Source organism: Lissotriton helveticus, chromosome 5_1 (genome assembly GCF_964261635.1).
Source record: "Lissotriton helveticus chromosome 5_1, aLisHel1.1, whole genome shotgun sequence".
Taxonomy (NCBI): domain Eukaryota; kingdom Metazoa; phylum Chordata; class Amphibia; order Caudata; family Salamandridae; genus Lissotriton; species Lissotriton helveticus.
Window position 1 is genome coordinate 289,098,555 of NC_136065.1, and position 24,739 is coordinate 289,123,293.

Consider the following 24,739-nt stretch of genomic DNA (forward strand, 5'->3'; position numbering starts at 1 on the left):
CAGATTGAGAACTAACCTCGATCCCCCTCCCTTCTTCTCCACAAGGAAGACCGTGCTGACGTACCCCAGTGGATGACGCACGGTTGGAATAATCGCCCCTTTTAAGAGAAGCGACTTGAGTTCCTCTGTGATGAACTCCTGATCTCTTTGGGAAAAACAAAGCGGAGATGGAGGATGGGTTTGACACAGGGACTGATAAAACTCTAGTTTGTATCCCTGGACCGTCTCCAGCACCCATGCATCGCTGGAGATCAAGCGCCAATTGTCTTGGAAAAAACGTATCCTTCCCCCCAGAACAACACTGCATGCAGGAATCAGGCTCACCTGAAGTTCCAGAATCTTGATATCCTCCGGATTGACCACCGGAACGTCCCTTCTTGTACTGTCCACGACCCTTTCTGGAGGGATAGAAGTTGGATCTCTGGGAGTTGTTGTAATCTTGATGACCTCCTCTATGGGATTGATACCCTCTTTGAGAGGGCTGTTGTTGCTGACCACGGCCGGACGAGCGTCCCCTGTTACGTCCAGCCTTGCTAAAAACCGGACGAAAAGCTCTTCGGAGTGATGCCTGGGCCTTGTCCAAGCCACTGAAGGTACTGACAAACGGAGTCAGTTCCTTCAAAAAAGGCTGACCAAAAAGTAAACCCTGAGCAGCAGGACCAGACTCCGAGGTGGAAAGCTCTGCCAATTTCGGATCGAGTTTCAGAAGTATGGACCTGCACCTCTCACTGGAGAGAGCGCAATTAGCGTTGCCAAGCTGGCAAATTGCTCTCTGAGGCCACTCGATGAGCTCATCAGGATCCACCATTGCCGACGATTCTTTAGCCATGAAGCCAATATCCAAAATTTTAGTCAGGGGGCCTAGCATATCAAGGACCTTGTCCTGGCACGAACGGTCCAGACCTTTTTTCGAATCTTTAGCAAACTTGCGAAGGTATGTTACCATGGTGGGATCCACCTCCGGCGTGTCCGCCAAGTTGTCAGCCAGATCGGGTCGAGGGCACTCCGAACGGAGACGTGCACGGACCTCCTTTTCAAAAGGCCGACGGATGTGCTGCTGCACATATTCCGCCACCGCCGGGGACGGAAGCCAAGCGGTCGAATTGGGGTGAATAAGGTCTGTGGGATCAAATGTGAGTACAGGAGGATGCGTGGGGGCATCCACAAAATGCTCCTTACATTTCCTCTTCTTGGGAGGAGGGGGGACGTGATCCGAGGAAGAAGAGGACAAATGGTCATCACTGTCAGGGTCAACGGGCACAGACTTCGATTTGGCAGTAGCCAAAGATTTCGCCAACCACTGAAAGTCCGAGGCATGGGGATTACCTGGGGATGTGGAAGACTTTCGCGAAGCTGGAACCCAACCCTGCTGTTGAGCATACTGCATCAAATGTCTCTTCAGAGGAGTGATGGCACGAACCAGTGCCTTATTCATGGAGTGCTGCAAACCCCTATCAAGAGCCTCCACCAAATCCTGCTCGAGAGACTCAGAGGGCTCCTCCTCATAATCTGCGTCATACTCATAATAGAATTCACTCATTGTACACCAGCAGTGTGAATATGCCCACAAGATAACGGAAATTGGAATTGCCGAAGGCAAACGTCAGGGGGAGTGACAAAAACCCCACAGCAAGCCAAGGAAAGCAGTAAACTGCCCCAAAAAACAAATTCAAAAGGTGGAGGGAGGGCTTGCCGCGTCACAAAAATGCACTCTAGGCAGAGCCTATGCTGAAGTATACAGCCGGCAGCCTTTTCCAGCAACCAGCGTCAATTGGGGGTTAATTGGGAGGCTGTGGGCGTGTGACTCGCATAGGACGTCCTTCGTAGAAGCTCCAGTGAATTCTACACACAGAGCGCCGGAAAACACTACCGCACATGCGCGGAAACCGGCTGCCTGCCCAACCGCAGAGAGGAGCTCACGCAGGCAGCGCGAGCCCTATCCAACCCCCTACTCCCACTCCACAGGAAGCGGACACGGGCACAATGCGCCCGGCCCAAAGGGGAGGTGGCACACGCTCCCAACTGCACAAGCGCCGCAAATGGAAAGAAAGACGGAGGGCGGCGGAAAGCGCGAGCGAACGCGGAATGCAGCACAAATACAAAGCGCTAGTAAAGCGTAAGCAATCAGCAAATATAAACACAGCAAATACAAGTAAGTAAGAGATAAGCACTTAACTGGCTGCGGAGCAGCAAAGAAAGAGGAAGTGGGACTATCTACACGGCCTTATATAGTGCAGACTCTATGGTTGTTACCCAGGTGTTTATGGGTATTGTGGTTTTATCTGGTTTTTCTATGGCTGCTGGGCATTTCTAATAAAGAAATTAGACTAAGCATAATCGGAGCCTCCTGTCCTGAAATAGAATTCTGGTTGACAATGACAATTGCGTAACGCATAATGAATCCTGTCTACTGAAGCCTCCGACAATCAAGCAAAAAAACTCTGCGCATATCTGCCAATTCTCTTCCACCAGCTATTCGCACGACATCATCGTCTGGTCACATTTAAAAATTACACAAAAATCGTCCTGGTTCAAAAGCACTTTAGCAAAAAAAACATGAATGCTTCATCTAATGCCCATGATTCTCAGACAAATTATTATTATTATTTTATGCTTGTTATTCGTTACTTAATCCCGTTTCTGCTGTAGAACGGGTTAAAGCTTTTGGACCATCATGTATGTGCTGTATAAAACTGACAAAAATAAACTAGATGAGTTAACGCACAGAATTGGGAAACTTAAGAGCTCTGCGTCCATATGGTACTTTCCAAATTGACATTTACTCATTCATGAAACCTATCGTGTAGAACTGCTCTACCCTGAAGCATTAATACTCGCCTCTATGTTCTTCAGAGAACCTATAATTATTTATCCTTTCTCTAGTTGCCTCAAGCTGTGTCAATCATTCAAGCTCATGCATTCCACTTTCTCTTCCGAGTCAGTCCTTCTTCTAAATCTTGATTGAATTGTGCACCGAATTTCGGAAGCCCACGTGGGCAAGCTTCGTTTTGCAACTAGGACTCCCGAACTTGCTGGTCCAGCGTCCCCGCCCTTCAAAGCAGCTAGAGTTGTGATTGCCCGAGCAGAGCTCGAGCTCGCTTCCCATTGGCAGGTCGAACCCTCAGCTCCCGCAGCAGCTTGTGTGAGGCGGGTGTTGCCTTTCCATCCTTCCCTGCTCCGGCCCTTGCACGCCCCGCTCCTGCCATGGAGACCCTGATCCGGGACGGCTGGTTTCGGGAGGCCAGCATCCTGTGGCCGGGGCAGGCGTTGGCCCTGGAGGTGGAGGAGGTCCTCTACCAGCGGAGGTCCGCCTATCAAGATATCCTGCTCTTCAGGAGGTGAGCTGCGCATGCGCCACCTTGGGTACACACTGCAGATTGGCAACCACAATATTGCCAGCGTATTAGAAGCTTCAAACATGCTAATTACTACGGAACCACAGCGGATATTGTATTTGATTGCAGTTGCATTTACATAGCGCTTCGCGTCCTTGACGATGCACTGAAGCGCTCTCGGCAGACGTGTAGGCAGGTTGCGCTCTACATCATACCATACTATTGTATCATAGTATAGTCTTTAGTCTTCGTATAAAGTGCAACCGTGTTACCGACCTACTGCAGTACAGACTATGGAGCACAGAATTTATTGAAACCAACCTATATACCCCCGTATTGTGAACTCTTACCTAGTAGTTGCCAACACTGCGACCAGGACGTGCACGGATAGTACAGAGGGTGCTGTGCACGTAGAGGTTCCCGCATGCGAGATCTTAGGTGTAGAATGTCACAATAAGACTAATGTTAAGTGTTGTACAGGCCCGCTATTAACCATAGTTGAGAGAGACTATGGGGCTTATTTACAAGCCCCTTGCGCTCATTTTCCCTATGTTAAAAATCACGCAAAAGTGGCGCAATGGGCTTGTAAATAAGCCCTTATGTCACATCGTAGCTGGCCAGGTAGCACGCAGGGCGATATCCTAGTGTTGCCCCCTGCTAGGATGGTGGCTGAGCACATGGGGCCACCCTAGGTGGAAAGGGCTGTTCACCCCTCTGTTTTATTGCCCTGGGCGCCAGGAAGGGAGGAGTAAGGCCAGGGAGGCTTCTAAGGGATCATCTGGCAGGGCTGGACCTCAAACAGTGTCGCTGTTGTTTATTATATCGCGTGCATTGTATTATGATTGTAATTGGCAAGGATCCTCATAGCCTCAAAGGGTCAAGGGTAAGTAATCATGCTATCAGCACTGACAGTAGTCATAGAGTAGAGCATCAGTCAGTTTCGCCTTAGTATGTGCAACTGTAGAACTGACTGAGATCTTGAAACAGGCTCCAACCATGATGCAAACCATGGCCTTGGCATGTGCTGCCTCGCTGCGGAGTTGAGATTGTGCTGTACACAAGTGGAGGCTATTAAGAACAGGGCAGGCCCCAGGCCTCGAAAAATCATATCATTTTTACTACACCTCCAGGTCAAGTGAATTAAATAATCTACTCGACCTTATTGTAATGCTCTTGACCCATAAACTGGTTTCAAATGCTGTGATCGTGGGTAAATATTTTAATTAATTGAGCAGCCATTTCCTTAATTATCACATGAGAGTACATTCAAATATGTAATTTCAGCATGTCCGCTGTAAAAAAACCGCATTTATTTTATTTAATAGACTAAGCTTTTGCTCCATATGTAAAATACATCTAACCACATATAGGATAAATATGACCCCTGACTTGCCTCTTAGTTCAAAAACAGAAGTGTAACAAGGGCGGGGGCAGGAATGTTTCTCATATCATGTTTAAAAACAATCACTTTTAATAAATACATAACTAAAGCATGAAGTGGTAGCACACTGCCATCAGCAGATTTTACATTGAAATGGATACACAATTTCCCACTGACATGCGCTTTTACTGATAAAACTATATATAGTGTACTAACGTTTTGCAAATATGTGTCATTTGCACATCACCAAGGAAAGTTTTCCGATTTGTTTTGCTCCTGTTTAACTCTTTGCATCACACTTCTTAATTACAAAACAAATATGCTTACATAATTCCTGATATATTTTGAAATATTTGTAATATTCATTTACATGCCATTTATTTAAATGCTAAGTGTTAAAGAAAAAAAATCTGACCTCTTTAAACAGCTCAATTGACAATATTTTCCAACTGTAGTAAGAGAGAAAAATAAACTCCGTTTTCCAAGCTGCAATTAGTAAAAAGACAAACTGATGTTTGACCTCTTTCCTTGCACAAACAGCAAATGTCAAGATAAAAACTAGATTTAATGGCATCTTTTTTGCCCATTCACTTCCCGAATGAACAGAGCACCTGTTCCTTTCCAGCTTAAGTTCACTCAAATGGGACTAGCAGGTGCTAAAAATAGCTCGACCTGTTAACGTTTCACTCGCAATTGCGAGTGGGCAAGCACATTTTTCGAGGCCTGAGCCTCCAAACTGCCTGGAACTACGAACATACAGACACATAAACAACAGAGATTCCAAGTGGATCAGTGTACAACAATTACCTATTTTTAAATTAAACAATGATAGAATTGATCATGTGCGTTATTGACAGAAAAAAGAAAGCAAAGGCTGGAACCACGCATTCAGTATACAATGTTGCATGTATTAGCCGTATGCTTCAAAATAGGTGCTCTCTGCTTAGTTGATCACACAGTGAATAAAACGAAAATAGTGTAGAAGTATGTTTAATCCAGATAACCGTTGAACTATATAGTGAGTAATGGTAGTCTGGGCAGTTCTGGGGTCGAAAGGTGTGAACAGTTCATAAATGTTATGTTCACATTGCCATGGTCGTGGACGCCGACTTGCTCGCATCTTCAGTCCCCAGATACGGTGCCACTACTGAGGTTGTCCCCTCCTATTTTTCAGAGATCCTTTAACCTTGTGAGGGCCCTGGAATATAAGCCTTCTTTAACTTTTGAATCTCTCTGTATGCATAGCCAATTGAATTCCTTGATCACTTTTTACAAGTGTTGCTCTTGTATCATAGATATGTTGGTCCTGATGATGACCCCCAAATGATAGTGTTGAAACGCCATCACTGACCATGCTAATGTGAGCATAATATTTATGGACTGTGCTAGATTTTTGATTGCGTGATCAAAGGTGAAGTTTGCTTACCATTGGTAGATCTGACACTCGGGACCTGCAACCGCTGCTATTAGGCAGGCCCTCGTTATCTAGCTATTCAGGGGCTAGGTTTCACGCTAATTTAAAATGTATTGTTACCTACCGAAGCACATGGTTAACCTTTAGGTCTTTGTGAATGCATGCTACAACAGAAAGCAGGTGAGTAAAGTAACAACTTGCAAAACAACCGAGGTTATTACTACTGCACCTTGTCCACAAACCAGGCTCCAAGAGATCTCAGGGTGCTGTACGTGCTGTAGGAGAGACCCTGTTAGGAAATGTTTTGCTAAAGACTGAACAATAAATATAAGCAGGTGGTCTAGACTGTTGAGGTGATTCCTAACATGACTTTTTTGTTGTTATAGTTGTTTGACCTGTCAACACTATTTACCAAGGATGCAATGTCTGTACTATGGTTGCAGCCCCACACTGTGTATTTCAATAGTTGGCAGAAAAGGACTACAAGATAGTGGGGAATTTATACTAATTAGCAGTCAACAGGCATAATATACCCCTCCCACGACAATTGTCAATCACAGGATTATTGTGGTATCATGTTGCGAGGAAGGTGTTGCTAGTGCTGCAGTTCTTCTATAACATGCTTCCTGATACTTCCAAGTACATCTTGAGCAGTGAGTCTTCCAGCTGTGAAACTGTGGAAGTTCGCTGAGTCCTTGATATACAGTGAGAACAAGTAATTTTATTATGATAGGATCTTCTAGTGGAGACCCAACATGAACTCGATTTCCTGTTACTCGGGGATCTCATTTTAGGTTGTTGCTATACTGAGATTTCATTTGCGGGATTAAGCAGCAACCTAATCATTATCAGATGTTATACGATACAGGGGCCAAACAGATGGTTGGATTTTTGTAACCCAAAATTATACAACCTTGACTTTACTACTTGACATATGCAAAGACAAGATTTATGGGAGCTTTAGTATTAGCCTTGAAAAATCACTTCTTTCACAAAACTCATATCTCCTGTATACAGCTTTGATAAAGGGAGCAGTTGCACAACTTGTGCTATGAACCTAACAGAAGCTATGCATCTCCTGTCCCAGAGGATGGACTGTTTATTGAAAGGTAGGTAATATAAATACTAAAATAGAGGTGACGGTCCTTCTCTGTGGAATGCATATGGGGCCCCATTTATTTTCGATTGATTATATACATTCTGCTCGCAAGGAGTCAGGGCGAGTATTTGGTACTTTCATAGAGAATTATGGCCACTCTTTTCACCATTTGCAGGATGGCAACTCGATCAGTGTAGTTGTCATATCTCGTTGTAGGGTGTTTGAGGGTGAATGTTGGGAGAACAGACCTTTCAAGCATTCGGTGTTGAGTACCTCTCAAACAATTGTACAGAAACGTGGGTTAGGGGTAATTTTTTTTAGCCTCGGGGTCAAGGGGTTTGGGGAGGAAGTGGATAAATCAAGTTGAAATGTATAATATATCTGATAATGACAGCAAAGTGTAAAAAATATTCTTCGTGATATTGTCAGTAGATTGAAATGGGGAATTTGATTTTCTGCAATTGTATTTCATCAGCCATGTGTTGGAACCAATGCTTTTTGGTTTTGGATAAGATTGTTCTACAAAAATCCTTTGCCAAGGTGATGGCGTATGCTGTACTATCACAAACCTTTAAGGTGAGGAGGCGAGCGAGGCTGGAACGTTCTCGGTTTCCTGTTATTCACTTTATCCCTTGAGTCCCGGGCAGGTTGGACCAGACGTCATTTTTTTATACAGAGATTTTGTTGGTGCAGTGGGTTGAATATAGAATGTCACGCTTTGTGAATGACATCCTCCACTTTGTAGTAGATCAAATGAACAACATACCCAGATACCGATAACCTGTATTTATAGAGAATATGGTAGGCACTTCGGTTCTCATGAGGTACTGGGTTTTTAAGAACCGGCACAGAACCGGTAACCCAGCGGTGCCAGGGGATCAACACACCAGAGACCTCGGGTTCTCCTGAGTCAGACCTACAGAAACTTCAGAGTCTTCCAGGTGAAGTCAAAGTTTAGTTTATTGGCTGCAACCAAGGTGACAGGGTCCTAGAAGTACAATACCAGTATATTCAGGAGACTGCACACTTTCACAAAGTTAGGCTTCTCTTCTTATACACAATATTCACCCTTTGGCAAAACATTCCTTGGGTTCGTGGTATTTCATTTATGGTTACTGATTACAGAAGAAAAGCGGAGTCATGATGACATGTACATATTTCACGTCGTGCTGCCCATAACAAATCATCCGGCAAGGCCCAACATTTCATCAGATATCGCTGGACCCCTAATAAAAATGGTCACCTCCCCACCATAAAATAAGTGAGGAAAAGGAGTGGAGAAAGATGTGAGCGAGATATGGCAGGTGTGCGTGCTGAAATGGTTTTATGGCTGGTTGGGCCTAGATGCTATCTTGCTCGGCCACTGGGAGGGAACTGACCTAACGAGCTCGGCCTGGGGCAATGGTTCTAACTTGTACTGGGGTCAGGAAGAAGTCGATTAAGGAGTATGTGTCCTTGTGGAATCAAATTCGACTGGATTAAGGCCTATGTAGAGGGCAACATGCAGCTAAGGGTTTAGAAGGCAAATGACGATTTCGAGGTGAAATCGTCACTCGAATATGCCGAAAATACATGTACTTGATGTACTCGTCATTATCGGTCTTTTGATACCAAATTCGTCCTATTTCGACGAAGTTTTTATTCTCGAGTCCGGTACTATTACGGATCCATATTTTTCAGTACCACAGACCCTCCTTTTGCCCTTACATAGGCAATTAATCTATCCTCATGTTAATCTGAGTCCAGATCTATATTCCTAAAGTCATTGAGATGTTGCTGCAACATCATTCTAGTGCTGAGCTCGTGTCTTGACACAGGTTTCCTTACACATGATGTAGCACAGAGGCCACATATTGCAGGAGCACACTGTATGCATAGACAGAACAGGAAAAGAATGGCTAAGACCATCCCAATGACCATCAGAATTTTCCATCCCCAGGCAGATATCAGTCCCCAGAACCATCCCATTAATGACCAATCTCCTTTGTCCACATGAATAGATTCGGAAATCTTATGTAGTTTGGAGATGGCCCCGTATACTGTTGGAGCATTATCTGGAATAAAAATGCAACAACTGGACTGGATCAATTTGCATACTCCACCCCGGTCCGCAAGTATTATATCCAAAGCGACCCGGTTCTGAAGGGTCATCAGTCGATCCGACTGGAGCTCAGCAGTCAGGTTACTAAGGGCACCAGCAGTTTCAATCACGGTGGATTCAACTACCCTTGTCAATTGCCTTATGTTTCTGCTGTTAACCATGGCTCCCCAGAACGGCAGAACGCCCATTGCAAAGTCACCAAATTCTTGACCCGCAGTGTCTTCTTTACTCAAAACACCTCGAACTATCCTTGTCCGATGGTAATCCGCCGCTGCTGTGTAGGTGGGAGGTAACAGGAATGAAACAAAACATGAGCCCGAGAAGTCAGGGGGCAACCATGTATAGGCTCTATCATGGCAGATAAAATAAGTACCCTTTGCGGCTAAAAAGGCAGGGGAAGTCTGAGATCCAAAAACATACGTTTCTGTACAGACACTCTTCCCTAGCTGAGCTCTGGGATTCCTACCAATACCTTGCAGACACAGGTGACCTTGATGGGGTACGATCCAGATAGGGGACGATCTCTTGGCTTGCTGTTTCTCACTTAATGTAGTGCCATATCCGGTCACATTCCAACCTACATATGCAAGTATCTCATCATCCGGGGTATCTTCGTAAGAAGTTACTATCTTGATCATGTCAACTATACCCTTGACTAGGGCGCTAGTCTTGAGGTTGTCTTTTACAGAACGTAGGGGTTGGATTTCTCGTGCATATATGAACATTGTCCTATATGCCCATACTGACCCATTGCGACTAAATGGCAGGACCAAATAGGGGATACCTCTATCCGTGGTGTGGGGCATGAGACCACACACCCAACAGTTGGTTGTGTTCATCACAAGTTGGTGTTGGTGTAATAGCTGAACGAAGGAGTTATTAATGAACTCTAATCTCCTACTTGATTCGTGGTCAGGCAAAGAGTGGAAAGAATGAGAGGAAACAGTAGGGGGAGGTATGGGTGATGTAGTGGGCGTAAATGTCACACGAAAAGAGACTAAACATAGCTTATCAAAAAGACCATTACGCTAAATAGCATAGAAATACACATTATTATAAAAATTTTCTTTCTCATTGTTTTCAAAAGTCTCTGCTTAAAGTTCATTTGTTTGACAGTTCTCTCCACATCAGGAAACTCCATCCTCTCTAAGGTGCTGCCCGCGGCGGTAGGTTGTTTCTGCTAAAGGATGCTTCCGTCAGTCTAGGGTGGCTCCCTTCGACCAACTGGAACCAGCAACCTATTGTTGTCAGCTGCACCCAAAAGTCTTTAATCAACCGCGACCCTAGCAGCGGAACCCGGATGGCGGTTCGAAAAAACAAAAATAAGCAAGTTACCTAGATGGGAGAATCTGCACTTTCAAAAATAGCATTTTGGGAAAAAAAACTTATTTTTTATTAGTCCACAGGTTTTTCTCTCGGATCATAAAATAAATCACTTTTACTTTAGTCTGTTTTTCTCGGTCGTAAATGGTAGCGTCTTTTCCCGGGTACTGTCTGGTCCAGGAATAGTAGTTCAGGTTCCACAGAGTTCAATTGTTCTGATGGCGGCGTAGTTTCTTGAAAAATGTTCTTACTGTCACAATCACGTTTAGCTTCTTTTACACGTTCATCAGTTGTGCGCTCTGAGTCAGTGCCTCCTGTCCGGACCCATTGGTCATGTGGCAGAGGGAAGGGTATCTTCTTACAATGGATCCCGTGGACCCAATTGGCCTTCCCCTCCACTTTAACGGTCGACCTTGTAGACAGGAGGACGAGGTGAGGTCCGGTCCATCTGGGCTGGTCGTTTCTTGTCCTCTGGAAATTCTTGACCAACACCCAGGAGCCAGGGTCAATGGAGTGACCTGGTGTCTCAGAGATCGGAGGCAAGGTGTTGTGGACCTGTTGATATAAAACACGCAATTTAGCCGTCAAGTCATACAAATAGTCAAGCAAAATGGGGTGTTGCAGCTCGCTAAACTTCGTGGGCCTAGGCACTCCCCATATGTTGGCTGGCCGACCAAAGACTATTTCATAGGGGCTGAGTTTCATTCGCGAATGCACAGTCATTCTGGTGGATAGGAGTGCTAAGGGTAGAGCGTCGGGCCATTTAAGACCCGTGCTCGCTTGGATTTTGGCCAATTTAAGTTTAAGCGTGCCATTGTAACATTCCACTAATCCAGCTGATTGGGGGTGATTTGCAGCGTGGAACTTCTGCCTAATGCCTAGCCGCTCACACACTCGTTTCATCACACAACCCACAAATTCACTTCCGTTTTCCGACCAGACCATTCTAGGCATTCCGAATCTGGGGAAGAACTCTTTCACAAGGGCTTTCGCTGTGGACAAGGCAGTATTGTCCCTTAGGGGATAGGCTTCTACCCACCTTGAGAAGGCACAAACAACCACGAGCACATATTTTAAGTTGTTGCACCTCTCCATATGTATGAAATCTAGCTGCAAAACCTCGAACGGATACGTAGGAGGTGCAAAATGACCAGCTGGAGTTGGAGTTCCCCTACCAGGATTGTGCTTCAGACATACCATGCAATTCTTGACAACATTCTCTGCACACTTGGGAATCCCTGAATTCTTCCACACTGGGGCCAACAACTCGCAAATCCCTTTCGCGCTGATATGGGCCATCCCATGAGCCATTGTAACCACTGCAGGCACATATGCATCGGGTAACAACCATCTTTGTTGCTCTGTCGATTCAATCCAACAACCATTTGCATCCATTCTTCCTGTACTTTCTTTCCACATGCTTAACTCTTTCTCCGTGGCCTCAGCTTGGATGGACTTCACACTTTCTATCGTGTCTTCACATATTCCAACATCACCAGTCCATCTTTCTGGGCTCGCAACATACATTCGGCTCATCACATTCTTTGCCGTGTCCTTAGCAGTTTCATCAGCAAATGCATTTCCACGACCAACATCATCAATCACTTTCTTGTGTGCACTACATTTTACGATCGCTATTTTCAGGGGCAACGTCAGTGATTCAAGAAGCTCATTCACCAACTGACCATGCTGAATCTTAGCTCCATGCGAAGTCAGGAACCCACGTTCTCTCCACAGTCGTCCAAAACTGTGAGCCACTCCAAAAGCATACTGACTGTCGGTATAGACAGTCACTTTCATTCCTTTTGATAACACACATGCTCTCGTTAACGCCACGAGTTCGGCGGCTTGAGCTGAACCATGTGGTATTCGCGCAGTTTCAACGATTGTGTGCAAAGTTGTGACAGCATACGCTGTAGTCACGTTACCATTTGGGAGTTTAAAGCATGAACCATCCACCCATAATGTACCATCACATTCAGCGAGAGGAGTATCGAATAGATCAACTCTCCCTTTCGTCTCTTCCTCCGTTCTGAGGAAGCAATCGTGCTGTTCTGAAGCATCCGATTCCTCAGCAATTGGTAACAATGTGGCTATGTTCAGGGTACTGCACCTTTTGATGTGCACATGGCTTGCTAGTAGCGTCAATTCATAACTGGACAGTCGAGCACTAGTTAAGTGCTGTGTCTTGGTCCTATTTAACAATGTGTCTACTGCATGCGGGACCATCACGATTAGTGTATTATTCATTACTAGACCTGCAGACTGTCGAATAGAAACAGCTGCTGCTGCTGTGGCCCTTAGACAACTTGGCAATGCTCGTGCTACCGGATCCAAAGTTGACGAAAAATAGGCGCATGGCCGTTGTCTATCTCCGTATAACTGAGTCAGCACAGACAATGCACAACCCTCCTTCTCGTGGACATATAATGTGAAAGGTTTACTGTAGTTGGGGTTACCTAACACAGGGGCCGAACATAATGCTGTGCGTAATTCGAGAAAACTCTTCTGACACTCATCAGACCAAGGAATGGGATTGGGTGTATTTGTACACGTTAGTGCCAATAAGGGTTTGGCTAATAACGAAAAATTTGGAATCCACTGTCTACAGTACGATGTAATGCCCAAGAAAGCGCGTACTTCTCTCTGCGTTCTTGGCACATTTAATTTTGCTATTGCCTGAATTCTTTCTGGGGTCAGTTTCCTTCCCTCCTTCGATAAGAGATGACCTAAGTAGGTCACTTCTTGTCGGCAATATTGAAGCTTGGAAAGTGACACCTTGTGATGTAGATCACATAGATGATGCAGTAGTGGCCGACGTGGCAATTTTACATATTTTCTCAGTATCCGCAGCTATGAGCAAATCATCCACGTACTGTACGAGAGTGGAACCTTCGGGCAAAACCATTGCGTCGAGCTGGCTTTTCAGAGCTTGACTGTATATTGAGGGGCTTTCACAGTAGCCTTGAGGAGCGCGTTTAAAGCGGAAACTGCGACCACCTAAACTAAAGGAAAAAATATCCCTGCTTTCCTCAGCAATCGGGATACTGAAGAAAGCATTCTTCAGGTCAATCACCGAAAACCAGGATGCAGAGGCTGGAATCATAGTCAATAATGTTGTAATGTCGGGGACAACTGGGAATTGTGGCACCACTATCTTATTTACTTCCCTAAGATCGATCACAAATCTATACACAGGTGGCTGAGAAGGGTCAGTTCGTTTTAAAACAGGCAGAACAGGACTATTGCAAACATTGCCTCGTGTTTCTTCAATTACGTCTTTTTCAATCAACTCGTAAACAATCGCAAGCAAAGCTTTTTCGCCCTCATTGGATATTCGGTATTGGGGAATTCGTGGCATTTTGACATTCGACTTCAATGTTACAACATATGGTGGAATTTCTAAAAGACCTACATCATTCGGACCAGTAGCCCAAAGAATATCCGGAAGGAGTGCCAATTCTGCTGGAAGTGTATTTCTCGACAAATACATGGGAGATACCACTTTCTTACCCAAAGTCAGTTGTACTCCTGAGGGAGAACAGTACAAAGTTGCATACAATCTTTTTAGCAAATCTAATCCTAGCAAATTTTCACCACAACCTGTTGTCAAAATAAGGGGTGCTTCGAATTCACAAGGACCAACAGAAAGAGATAAAGGGTCAGAAATCGGATTTCTAACCGGGGCGCCAGAAAAACCTACGGAAACGTTCATTTCGCCAGACAAAGGTGCGCCAGGGAGTTTGGAGTGCATAATAGAACTCTTTGTAGCACCAGTATCCAACAGAAAAGGTTCTGACACACCCGATGTAATCACCTCAACGTAAGGTCCACTCTGATCTACTGGAACTGAAACAACTCCCTCTCCTTGTCTAAGGCTGTCCTAGCAATCATTACTCTCCCACTGCTCATTTTCTGTGTAATACTCATCAACGTAGTATTGAGCTGTCCTGTCAGATACGTTATTTTGCTGGTCAAACCTGTTCATAGAGTTTTGTGGTGGAAGGGGACGTGCGTCCTGAGGGGTGTTTCCACGCCCTCTACCTCTGGGCGCTTGCTGACTACCACGACCTCTTACACCCGAAAATTCGTTTGTTCGTTGTGGCAGGGCAGGACAGTCATATTTGTAATGACCCTCTTGTTTGCAGTATAAACACTGGTTGGGACCTACGCGATTTTGATTGTAATCGAATCTCTGCAAGTTTCTCTGAGGCTGCTGAAAAGTGTTCCGGTAGTGATTTGGACCATTATTATTTTTATTACCACCATCACGTGGCGGATAGGCTTGCTGTAGCAAAACCTTCGTTTTGAGTTCTCTAGTTTTCTTCTCTACTTTATCTTTCTCATCCATGTCTCTATTCTCATAGTACTGTGCGGTAGCTAATATCTGGGCTGAAGATGATACTGCCCAAGAGCTTTCTGAATCTTTTAATTTCCTACACAAGTCTGGAAGTAGATTGTGCACAAATTTATCGACTAACAATCTCTGACCACCTTCTGTGGTCATATCTTGACCGCTGTGGTCAATGAATGTTTCTTCAAATCTGGTGAAGAAATCTGAGACAGTTTCTTCTTTCTTTTGCTTGCATGCAGATAACTTATCCCAATTTACACGTATCGCAGGCATTATTGTCTTCATGTAATCTACTATCCTACCAGGTAGTTCCGCTATCAGGGGTTCAGGCTTGGCACCACCAACTTGTCGTGCATCTGCAACAGTAATATTAGCCCACGTGTCACCTAATTCCTGGTCATGATCTACATGACGAATTTTTCCCCATAAAGGCTGTGGAACAACGTTCCCGAATAACATATCGATATCGGACAAATTCATAATACATGACCCAGCAGTTTGCGACAATTCTTTATAGTACCCTGCAGGATTTTTACGCGGATCTGGTAGTGTTTGTTTGAGTGCTAAAACTTCGGCTCGCTTCCATGGAACATGTACCCATACTCGGTGAAAGTGGGGCAGGACAGGTGGGACAGCTGTCGCGTCACCCTCTCTCCACTGCGGGGGAACTTCTCTCATAGGGTATTGTCGTGCCTTTTTCCTACTAGATGCACTAGATTCCGATGGTGACCCAGAACTACTTCCCTTACTTCGATATGATAATATCATTTCAACTGCTTCTTCTACATCGGGACCTACAATCATACCCAGACTAAACTTAAACCTTATACGACACATCTCTTGTGGGAGGCAATCCTGATCATTGTCTTCTAAATCTTCGCAAAGAAAAACACACATCTGTTCGAACACATATCTCTGTGTCGCTGTTTCCCATTGATGGAAAACTTCCATGACAGACTGTAAATCATATTTTGCAGTGTCCATGACCCATTTCCGAGCTAAACTATTCAGGGAATCTCTCTCTTGATAATCAGGCAGTTGACTTCGCAACTGTCTTCTACTTATGTTAGGGGTCGTAGCAGGCGACCCGAAAAGGGGTAAAAGAAGATTAGTAACAGTGCTGGCCATTTTCTGCCGAAGGGAAGGTGAAACGGAAGGACAAACAGATGAAAAAACGGGGTGAGATAAGGCGGGTGCAGAGATGGCAGAAGAGGTATGAGGAATAATAGATGTGGTACTAGGCAAAATCATAGAGGGGGCATTAGGAGATGTAGTAAGCACAGTAGGCAAAATCGTAGAAGACATAGATGAAGCAGAATTGGTCGGTGGGCCTGGAGGAGGCTGCACCGAAGAAGTAGGAGCCAGCTGAAGAACAGCTGGTGGGTGCTGTGGAAGAGCCAGAGGCGCAGCTTGCGCAACGAAAGGTTGCGGGGGTGCTGTAGCATTCTGCGCATAGGGCGGTGGTGAAGTTAATAATTGCGACATTAATTGGTCTTTTTCACGCTCTTTTTCTGTCCCTTGCTGAAGAGACGGCAAAACTGGATAGCACTTATCTATTGCCATTTTACGTTGCCTGTGCAATTGTTCATTTATCTGCTCTTCCTCATTATCTTTAAACTGCACGGCAGCTTGCATTACTGAAAGTCCCTCTTCTCTCTTATTTTTCTTAGCTAATTTAATTTCTTTTTGTTTGGCTTCTTTGCGCCATATGCGGAAAGAGTCAAACATCGCCGGCCGGGCTTTCTTTTTGAAGAGTTTAACTTCAAGGTTGTCTAAGATTTCAGAATCAAAGCTACCATATTGGGGCCATTTTAAAACACCGTCTTTCCTAGTGTATTTAATCCATACCTCGTTGTAAACGATGGGGCCTACCCCATGTTTAACGTACAGCTCGTAAGTCGGAGTTCCAACTGGAGGAACCGGACATGAGTCCTCCAATCGGGAGTCCCTATTATTATTACCAAGACAAAACCAATTCCCGAGTCTAAGACTAGGCATCCTTTCTCTCTAGTCTAGTTCCAAAACTTCAAAGGAGTTATCGATTACGATATTGCTCGTGAAAACACGAGTCCTTCGGTTATGGTGCTTGCAAGAACCAATAAAAAACCTTTATGTATCTCTAAGATACCACAAAGTAAGTCCAGCTAAGGACTGGGAGACGCTCCACTTATACTTAACTGAAAATATCGATGGCTTCACCAGAAGACTCGTCTCAGCGTTTCGCTCTACCGAAAATTTCAAGGGTCCAACATCAGGGCGATAGCCAGGGCAGCAGTCCTTGTAGCCGTCGAGAAGCGGGGAACCTCGCAGTAAAGACCTTCGGACCACGTCGACATGCAGGGGTCGATGAGGTGGTGGGCCCTCCTCCGGAATTTTCACACGAAGCTCCTCACGATCTTCAGGCTGATTGGTACCACTGGAATCGCCCCACGTTGGGCGCCAAATGAGGTACTGGGTTTTTAAGAACCGGCACAGAACCGGTAACCCAGCGGTGCCAGGGGATCAACACACCAGAGACCTCGGGTTCTCCTGAGTCAGACCTACAGAAACTTCAGAGTCTTCCAGGTGAAGTCAAAGTTTAGTTTATTGGCTGCAACCAAGGTGACAGGGTCCTAGAAGTACAATACCAGTATATTCAGGAGACTGCACACTTTCACAAAGTTAGGCTTCTCTTCTTATACACAATATTCACCCTTTGGCAAAACATTCCTTGGGTTCGTGGTATTTCATTTATGGTTACTGATTACAGAAGAAAAGCGGAGTCATGATGACATGTACATATTTCACGTCGTGCTGCCCATAACAAATCATCCGGCAAGGCCCAACATTTCATCAGATATCGCTGGACCCCTAATAAAAATGGTCACCTCCCCACCATAAAATAAGTGAGGAAAAGGAGTGGAGAAAGATGTGAGCGAGATATGGCAGGTGTGCGTGCTGAAATGGTTTTATGGCTGGTTGGGCCTAGATGCTATCTTGCTCGGCCACTGGGAGGGAACTGACCTAACGAGCTCGGCCTGGGGCAATGGTTCTAACTTGTACTGGGGTCAGGAAGAAGTCGATTAAGGAGTATGTGTCCTTGTGGAATCAAATTCGACTGGATTAAGGCCTATGTAGAGGGCAACATGCAGCTAAGGGTTTAGAAGGCAAATGACGATTTCGAGGTGAAATCGTCACTCGAATATGCCGAAAATACATGTACTTGATGTACTCGTCATTATCGGTCTTTTGATACCAAATTCGTCCTATTTCGACGAAGTTTTTATTCTCGAGTCCGGTACTATTACGGATCCATATTTTTCAGTACCACACTCAGAGAAATAACCTCTGATTATGTTAGGCTCATATTAGATCAAGGTTTAGATTCCGGCAAGACTCTGATTTTGCCACCTTTCTGGAAATGTTCACACAGGGTCGGAAAATAGAGAGGAAGCTGTAGTTCAAGGGTTGGAATGGTGTGTGTACACCAACAAACGAACATTTTAGGGATTTTCACCAGCCCCCCTTCATTGTCTTCGCATAATTGGAAAATACTGGAAATGTAATCCCAATAAAAACAGAAGTGAAACTTTTCCAGGGTGTGGAAAAATGAGTTGTAGGGGAAGTGAATTTACAATTATTACTCAGCAGAGTTTCACTGAGTGAATAATAAACATGTATAAGAGGCAAACGTGGTATTTCCAAAAGTTTGCTACAGGTACCGTTTCCAGACCTATAAACCCTTTCGAATTCCCGAAAGTTGCAAATCGCACAAATACAAAATCAGAAACCTGAAAGTGCATTTCTATGTCTTTAGAAATCTTAGCATGCACCAGGCCCATTTTAAGAAGTGATTCAGTCGCAGATAAATGTTATTTTCAAGTTACATAATACTTGAGTTTTATTTTTTTTCCAACTTGCAAATTTATTTTTGTGGACATATTAGTTTGAAAGCAAACCATCACAACATTTACTTCCTGCTTATGCACGTAGTCGCATTCTGGGTGCTTTATTATTTGCCTCAAATTATTACATTTTGCAAACATATACCATTTTATAGTGGAATCACTGTCAATAATGCAAGCAGAGTTTATCGCTCACTGCATTTTCTGAGCGTGCTCCCACTAATAGTAAAAGGTTGCAATAATGAATCATATGTACAATTTTGAATGATGTGTATATACATGGATACAAACGTTGCCTTAATGGCAGAGAGTTATTTTTCACCGATCAATGCTGAGGTACTCTAAACTGAGTACCAAAGGTTTTGCAACATGAGATTAGGTTTACTTGTACGGGGAATGCATTGAATACGATGAAAACATGTTGTCCATGACCCCATGCAGATTGTCCACACTCATGGCGTTTTATGGAATACAGTATTCTGGATCTCAAAGGGATCTTTCGATGTGGTGAAATTACATTAAGGGCACTCCTGTGGGATGGATGTGCACTTTGAATCTTCTTAGAGTCGTTATGTAGGAGCATTATATAGTCCCATCTATCTGCATTCGTTACTGGGCATTACGTTGGAAACTGAAATGGCTGAGAGTTTGCCACATTGAGGATAACATTCCCTTACAACGGACATGGTGGTGATGTGGGATAAAACATACATACAATACTATATTGAGATAAGATTGCTATATTGCCAGAAGTTACAGGTTCAATCATACACCCTTGGTAGGGGGGTACCTCTTTGACAGACTTGAAAGAAACTTTGCTGGGTATTCCCATGCGGAATGGTAAGATATTGACAGGCCTTGGTATGCCAGAAGGTTTGTAAAATTGGACCTGATATCGTTGTTCAAGTTGTGCAATCTCTAGAATATCTTCGGGATGAATACATTTAGTGACCACAAGAAGATTTGTGAATTATGCAAATTCATTTTTTTCACATACTTGTAACTCTGACGTGCTTTTCGGGAAAGCAATGACCTTTGGGTGGGACTGCCAAACTACTTGTTTATGGAGGCGAATGTGTTCTAAGAACAATGCCTGAAGTAGCTGGGTGGTGTGCAAGAAGCTGGAGAACAGTAATTCTGTAAAGAGGACTTGAGTAACATTGAGGATTCTGAGTGGGAGAATGCTCTTTTGAATCCTAGGCAGGTGGTGATATAGGTAACTTTTAAGTCGGTTCAAATTAAGCTACTTCAAACTGTCTACTTCCCCCAGTTGAGCTTGCATATAATTGACGGGGTTGACTCTGCTGAATGTCTAGGGGACAGTGGTGATGATGGGGTACCTTTTGGGATTCCAGTCTTCTGGAAAAGTAGTCACAAATTTGCTCTTTGGATTATTCAGAACGGTTGTTTTACCAGTGGAAACAGCACAATTAGGACTATGGCAGTTAATGGACGTGCCTATGCATCAAAAACACTTGCCAACTAGTGTTGGTGATTGCTTACATTGCACAGAAATCGTGGACTCTTGTGACCCCCGATGTGGGATCCTGGTGTACAGTTGACCCTGTAGTTTTGCTTATACTTTTGCTTTCTGCAACTAAAACGCCTTTGTGAATGACTTTGTTAGTCCTTCCTTTCCACCTTTCAAACTACTTTGAAAAGTCACTTGTCCAGTTCAACCACTGCAATAGCAAATAACACACTTCCAACCAGCAACCTTAAATGCACCCCGTCTCAGTGCTTTTAGCTGGGCACCATGAACCTTAGACCAGCTACAAACAAGGTTTATAAAATATATTATGTTTGGGTCTTTTTTCCGTGTTGTATTGACACTCACCAACCACTGTCTGTGGCTCTGTTGTGTTGTTTGATCATGGTCTTGCATACCACTTTGGTTCACCTGCAAAGCATTTAAAAACTGTTTTGCTTTTTCATGTTAAAAAATAAATAAGTACATGAGTATAAACAAATGTTCTGCCTTAGGAAGATTGTTTTAGCTACTTGTGCTATTCCAAAGATATGGGAGAAGGCAGAACAATTATGTTTGAATACTTTTATTGTATCTTACTTCAGCTGTTGTTGCATTGTCGTTGTGATCAGCTACAGGGACAAGGTGTGAAGAGAGTGGTACCCTTAGGATGTGAAGCATACGCATATATTTGAATGTACAAAGGGTGGTCTGCAGACAGCCTCAATCTGGAAATCATGCTACTCAGTTGGAAGAAACAACGCCCTTGTGCACCATAATAATGCTAAATTTTATGGACCCATTTCTAGGAGCCTTCACACATTTCTCTGAGTCAGTCTGCCGGGGTTTCAGTGTTCAAATTGGATGCTGACTCTTAAATCGCTAGTAACTATGTAAAGACCTAGGGGAATGGAGATACTCCACAGTGTTTACATATTGCACTCAGCAATGCCCTTACTGCAGTTGCAGGTGATAATGCTGTTTACCAAAAGCGCAGCTGTATCTGTGGATCTTTGCAACCAGTACTTTCAGTGTTAGATCACGACAACAAAATATACCAGCTGGAGAAGACTTAAGAGAAAAGAAGGAATGAAGGGAAATAATGAAGGGGAATACTCCCAAATGTCTCTTGTTTTCATATAATCCCTTTTCCATACGAGGTCACCTTTCAGCAGAGAAAAGCCACAGTCTTTTAAATGCAGTCAGTTGGTTAAATAGCGTTAAGGTTAAAATACAAGTCCAGAATGTTTAGGTCTCGCGTGACAACACAGTTGCCGCCTGACCTTATGTAATCAACCTAAAAAAGAGCTTTCAGGAGTTGTACCGAGAGTGGCTTTGGCTAGACGCACACATTGGCGGACAGGAGGAAATGTTTTGATTGGGCAGCAATTGTGTGCTTCCACAAAAAAAGTGCCTCCTCTCCTCACAGTTGTGGTTATTTAGTTTGTTTATCCAGCTGCCTCTGCCAGCTGCTGTATGGCTGCTAGGAGAAGTCTCGCTAACTCAAATAGTATCAAGCTTACAATGTGATGCAGCTTGAATGTTCAAGGAAATCCACATGGCACTTTAATACTGTTAAAGTATCTTAGATAAGCAGATAATTTATGGTATTAGGTTTTCTCTGGCTGCGTCACTAAGGAACACTCACTCACTCACTCTAAGGAGGGGGGTATAGATTTACCATTCTTAACTTCACTACTTACCTTGGAGATATGTATATTCTCAAGGTACATATATATGGAGTTAACCCAAAAATATGTATTGACTTTTTGCAGCTTTCATATTCTGGCCATAATATTGTGATCACTTGATATTCCTGTTTCTCTGGTCAGAACCCACACCAAAGCTGTTTTATGAAGGTACCTATAACTATCTTTTGTTAATAAGCATGTCCCCTTTTTAGGTCAGGTCACAGTCTACCAGACAGCACAGCTGTCTCGTTTGCTAAATACATCTTGGGGACTTTCAGAAAGTTGACCTTCGAATGCATTCCGCTCGTTGATTACCATTGGCTTTGTGGTTTGTAAATCACACTTTCTGGCTTTCTGGTTGATGGTTTTATTTGCATTAGGTTTTACAGGTTCAGTACGTCCCTCCCGTTGCCTAAACTGTATTTACTGTATTCTTCCACCAACTCGCTTTCTGTAAACCGGTCTTTACATTTTGTTCTTATCTGGTCACATTTGCTGTGCATTCAAAGACTGAGGTTATTTTCTTTCTCTCTGACTTCAAAGTGAGAGAATGTATGTGACAATCCTGCTGGGTACCCCATGTAAGATGAGTAGGGATGTTCTTATGTTTTCTTTCGCCCCCCCTCCCCCTAGCACACAACTCAAAAAATGAACTGTGCTGATGTTTCAGAATATATCAGAATTAGAACAAATAAAGCACATTTTCTTAGTAATTCTGATTTGTAGTGGACAGTACTATTTGAATACCATCAAAACACATCAGTACACTAGGTGATGACATTTGCACACATTATGGTGTAAATGTAATATATATTTCAATTGAAAAGTGTTTCTGTAATGGCAGTGTGCATCCACACCATGCATACTCCACACTACGCTCACTCTAACACAGTGAACCCCACCCTACTCCAGTCTACCCACTTCACCCCAATCTATTGCACTCCATTCAGATTACCCCACTCTGCTCCTGTCTACCCCACTCCAATCTACCCCAATCCATCCCACTCCAATGTACCTCAATCCAACCCACTCCACTCCAGTCTACCTGAATACACTCCAATCTACTCCAATCTACCTCACTCCAATTTACCCGACTCAATTCCAATTTACCCCACTCCACTGCAATCTATCAAACTCCTCGCCACTCTATTCTACCCTACACCGCCACAATCTACCACACTCCACTCAAACCTACCCCACTCCTCTCAAGTCTACCTCACTACACTTCACTCCAATCTACCACCCTCCCACCCACTCCAATCTACCACACTCCTCTCCATCCCCACCCCATTCTACCCCATTCCAATCAACCCTCTTCAATTTACCCCACTCCAATCTATTCCATTCCAATTTACCCTACTCTACCCCACCATAATCTACCCCGCTCCACCTAATGTACCCCACCATATTCTGCCCCACTCCACCCCAATCTACCCACGCTCCACACTTCCCCACTCCAGTCTGCCCCACCCCAGTCTACTCCACTCCAGTCTACCCCAATCCACTGCACTCTTCCCCAATCTACCCCACTATTAATCTACCCCATTAGTCTACTCCACTTCACCACAGTCTACCCCACTTCACTCCAGTCTACCCCCACTTCACTCTACACCAGTCTACCTCACGGCACTAACTTTTAGTCATTCTGAACAGCAGCCAGTGGTGTACAACATGGCGAAAACACAGTCGCATTCGCGAGACCTGTGGCTTTGCCATTGCTTGTTTAACCTTCTGTGGGTTTGTTTGAATATATATGTGTGTGTGTGTGTGTGTGTGCGCGTATATATATATATATATATATATATATATATATATATATACACAAACCACTTCCCTTAAAAAGAGAAGCGCGGAGGCCAGAGGGGGGTCATGTGGAAGCCCTTTATTTCTCGGTGGTATCAGTTGGCAGCAGCAAATGCATTTCGGCTTAACACAAGCCTTCCTCAGTGCTTACGCCCCAACACAAAGTCACGCATATCTCCATCAAGGCTGTTTTGCGAGTGCTGCAGTCGACATTGTACTCCTCCCCTTAAGCGTTGGCTCACCTGTTGGAAGTCACGTGGGTATGTAGAGACTTCAACTCCCAGCATGCAACATGGTCTTGCAGCTGGGCCGGTGGTGTGGGTGCAGACAGTCTATCAATGTCCGCTCCAATGTCCTTTACAGCCTCGTATGGTGGGACTTATAAATGAAACCTCCGTGTCCCAAAGTTCCTCCTCAAGTCCCCTCGGACTGCTGGACCAAATCACAGAGAGATTCTGGCTATGCGAGGACAGCAGTGTAAGCACACAGCGTCCCGGGGTAAGTACCACCTTTTGCACTCCTTCTCCTGTTGCTTTGGTGGACAACAAACTATCTCGATCCCTCGAGCAAAAAACTGCACTGCAAGCAGCGCGGTGCCAGTCTCGTTCGTGTCTTCTTGTCAGCAGGGCCATCCGTAAGCGCTCCTGGCTTGGCGCGAAAATATACACAAACCACTTCCCTTAAAAAGAGAAGCGCGGAGGCCAGAGGGGGGTCATGTGGAAGCCCTTTATTTCTCGGTGGTATCAGTTGGCAGCAGCAAATGCATTTCGGCTTAACACAAGCCTTCCTCAGTGCTTACGCCCCAACACAAAGTCACGCATATCTCCATCAAGGCTGTTTTGCGAGTGCTGCAGTCGACATTGTACTCCTCCCCTTAAGCGTTGGC

The 24,739-nt window shown here is 44.4% G+C and overlaps 1 protein-coding gene across 1 annotated transcript in view; it reads left to right on the top strand.

Annotated features, from left to right (window-relative positions):
- The first annotated feature begins 3,106 nt into the window (after positions 1–3,106).
- SRM (spermidine synthase) overlaps positions 3,107–24,739 on the top strand; it is a 112,182-nt gene continuing 90,549 nt past the window's right edge. The window contains exon 1 of the mRNA XM_078642237.1: positions 3,107–3,338. Coding sequence (XP_078498363.1) covers positions 3,205–3,338 — 134 coding nt within the window. The 5' untranslated portion in view covers positions 3,107–3,204. The remainder of the gene's footprint in view (positions 3,339–24,739) is intronic.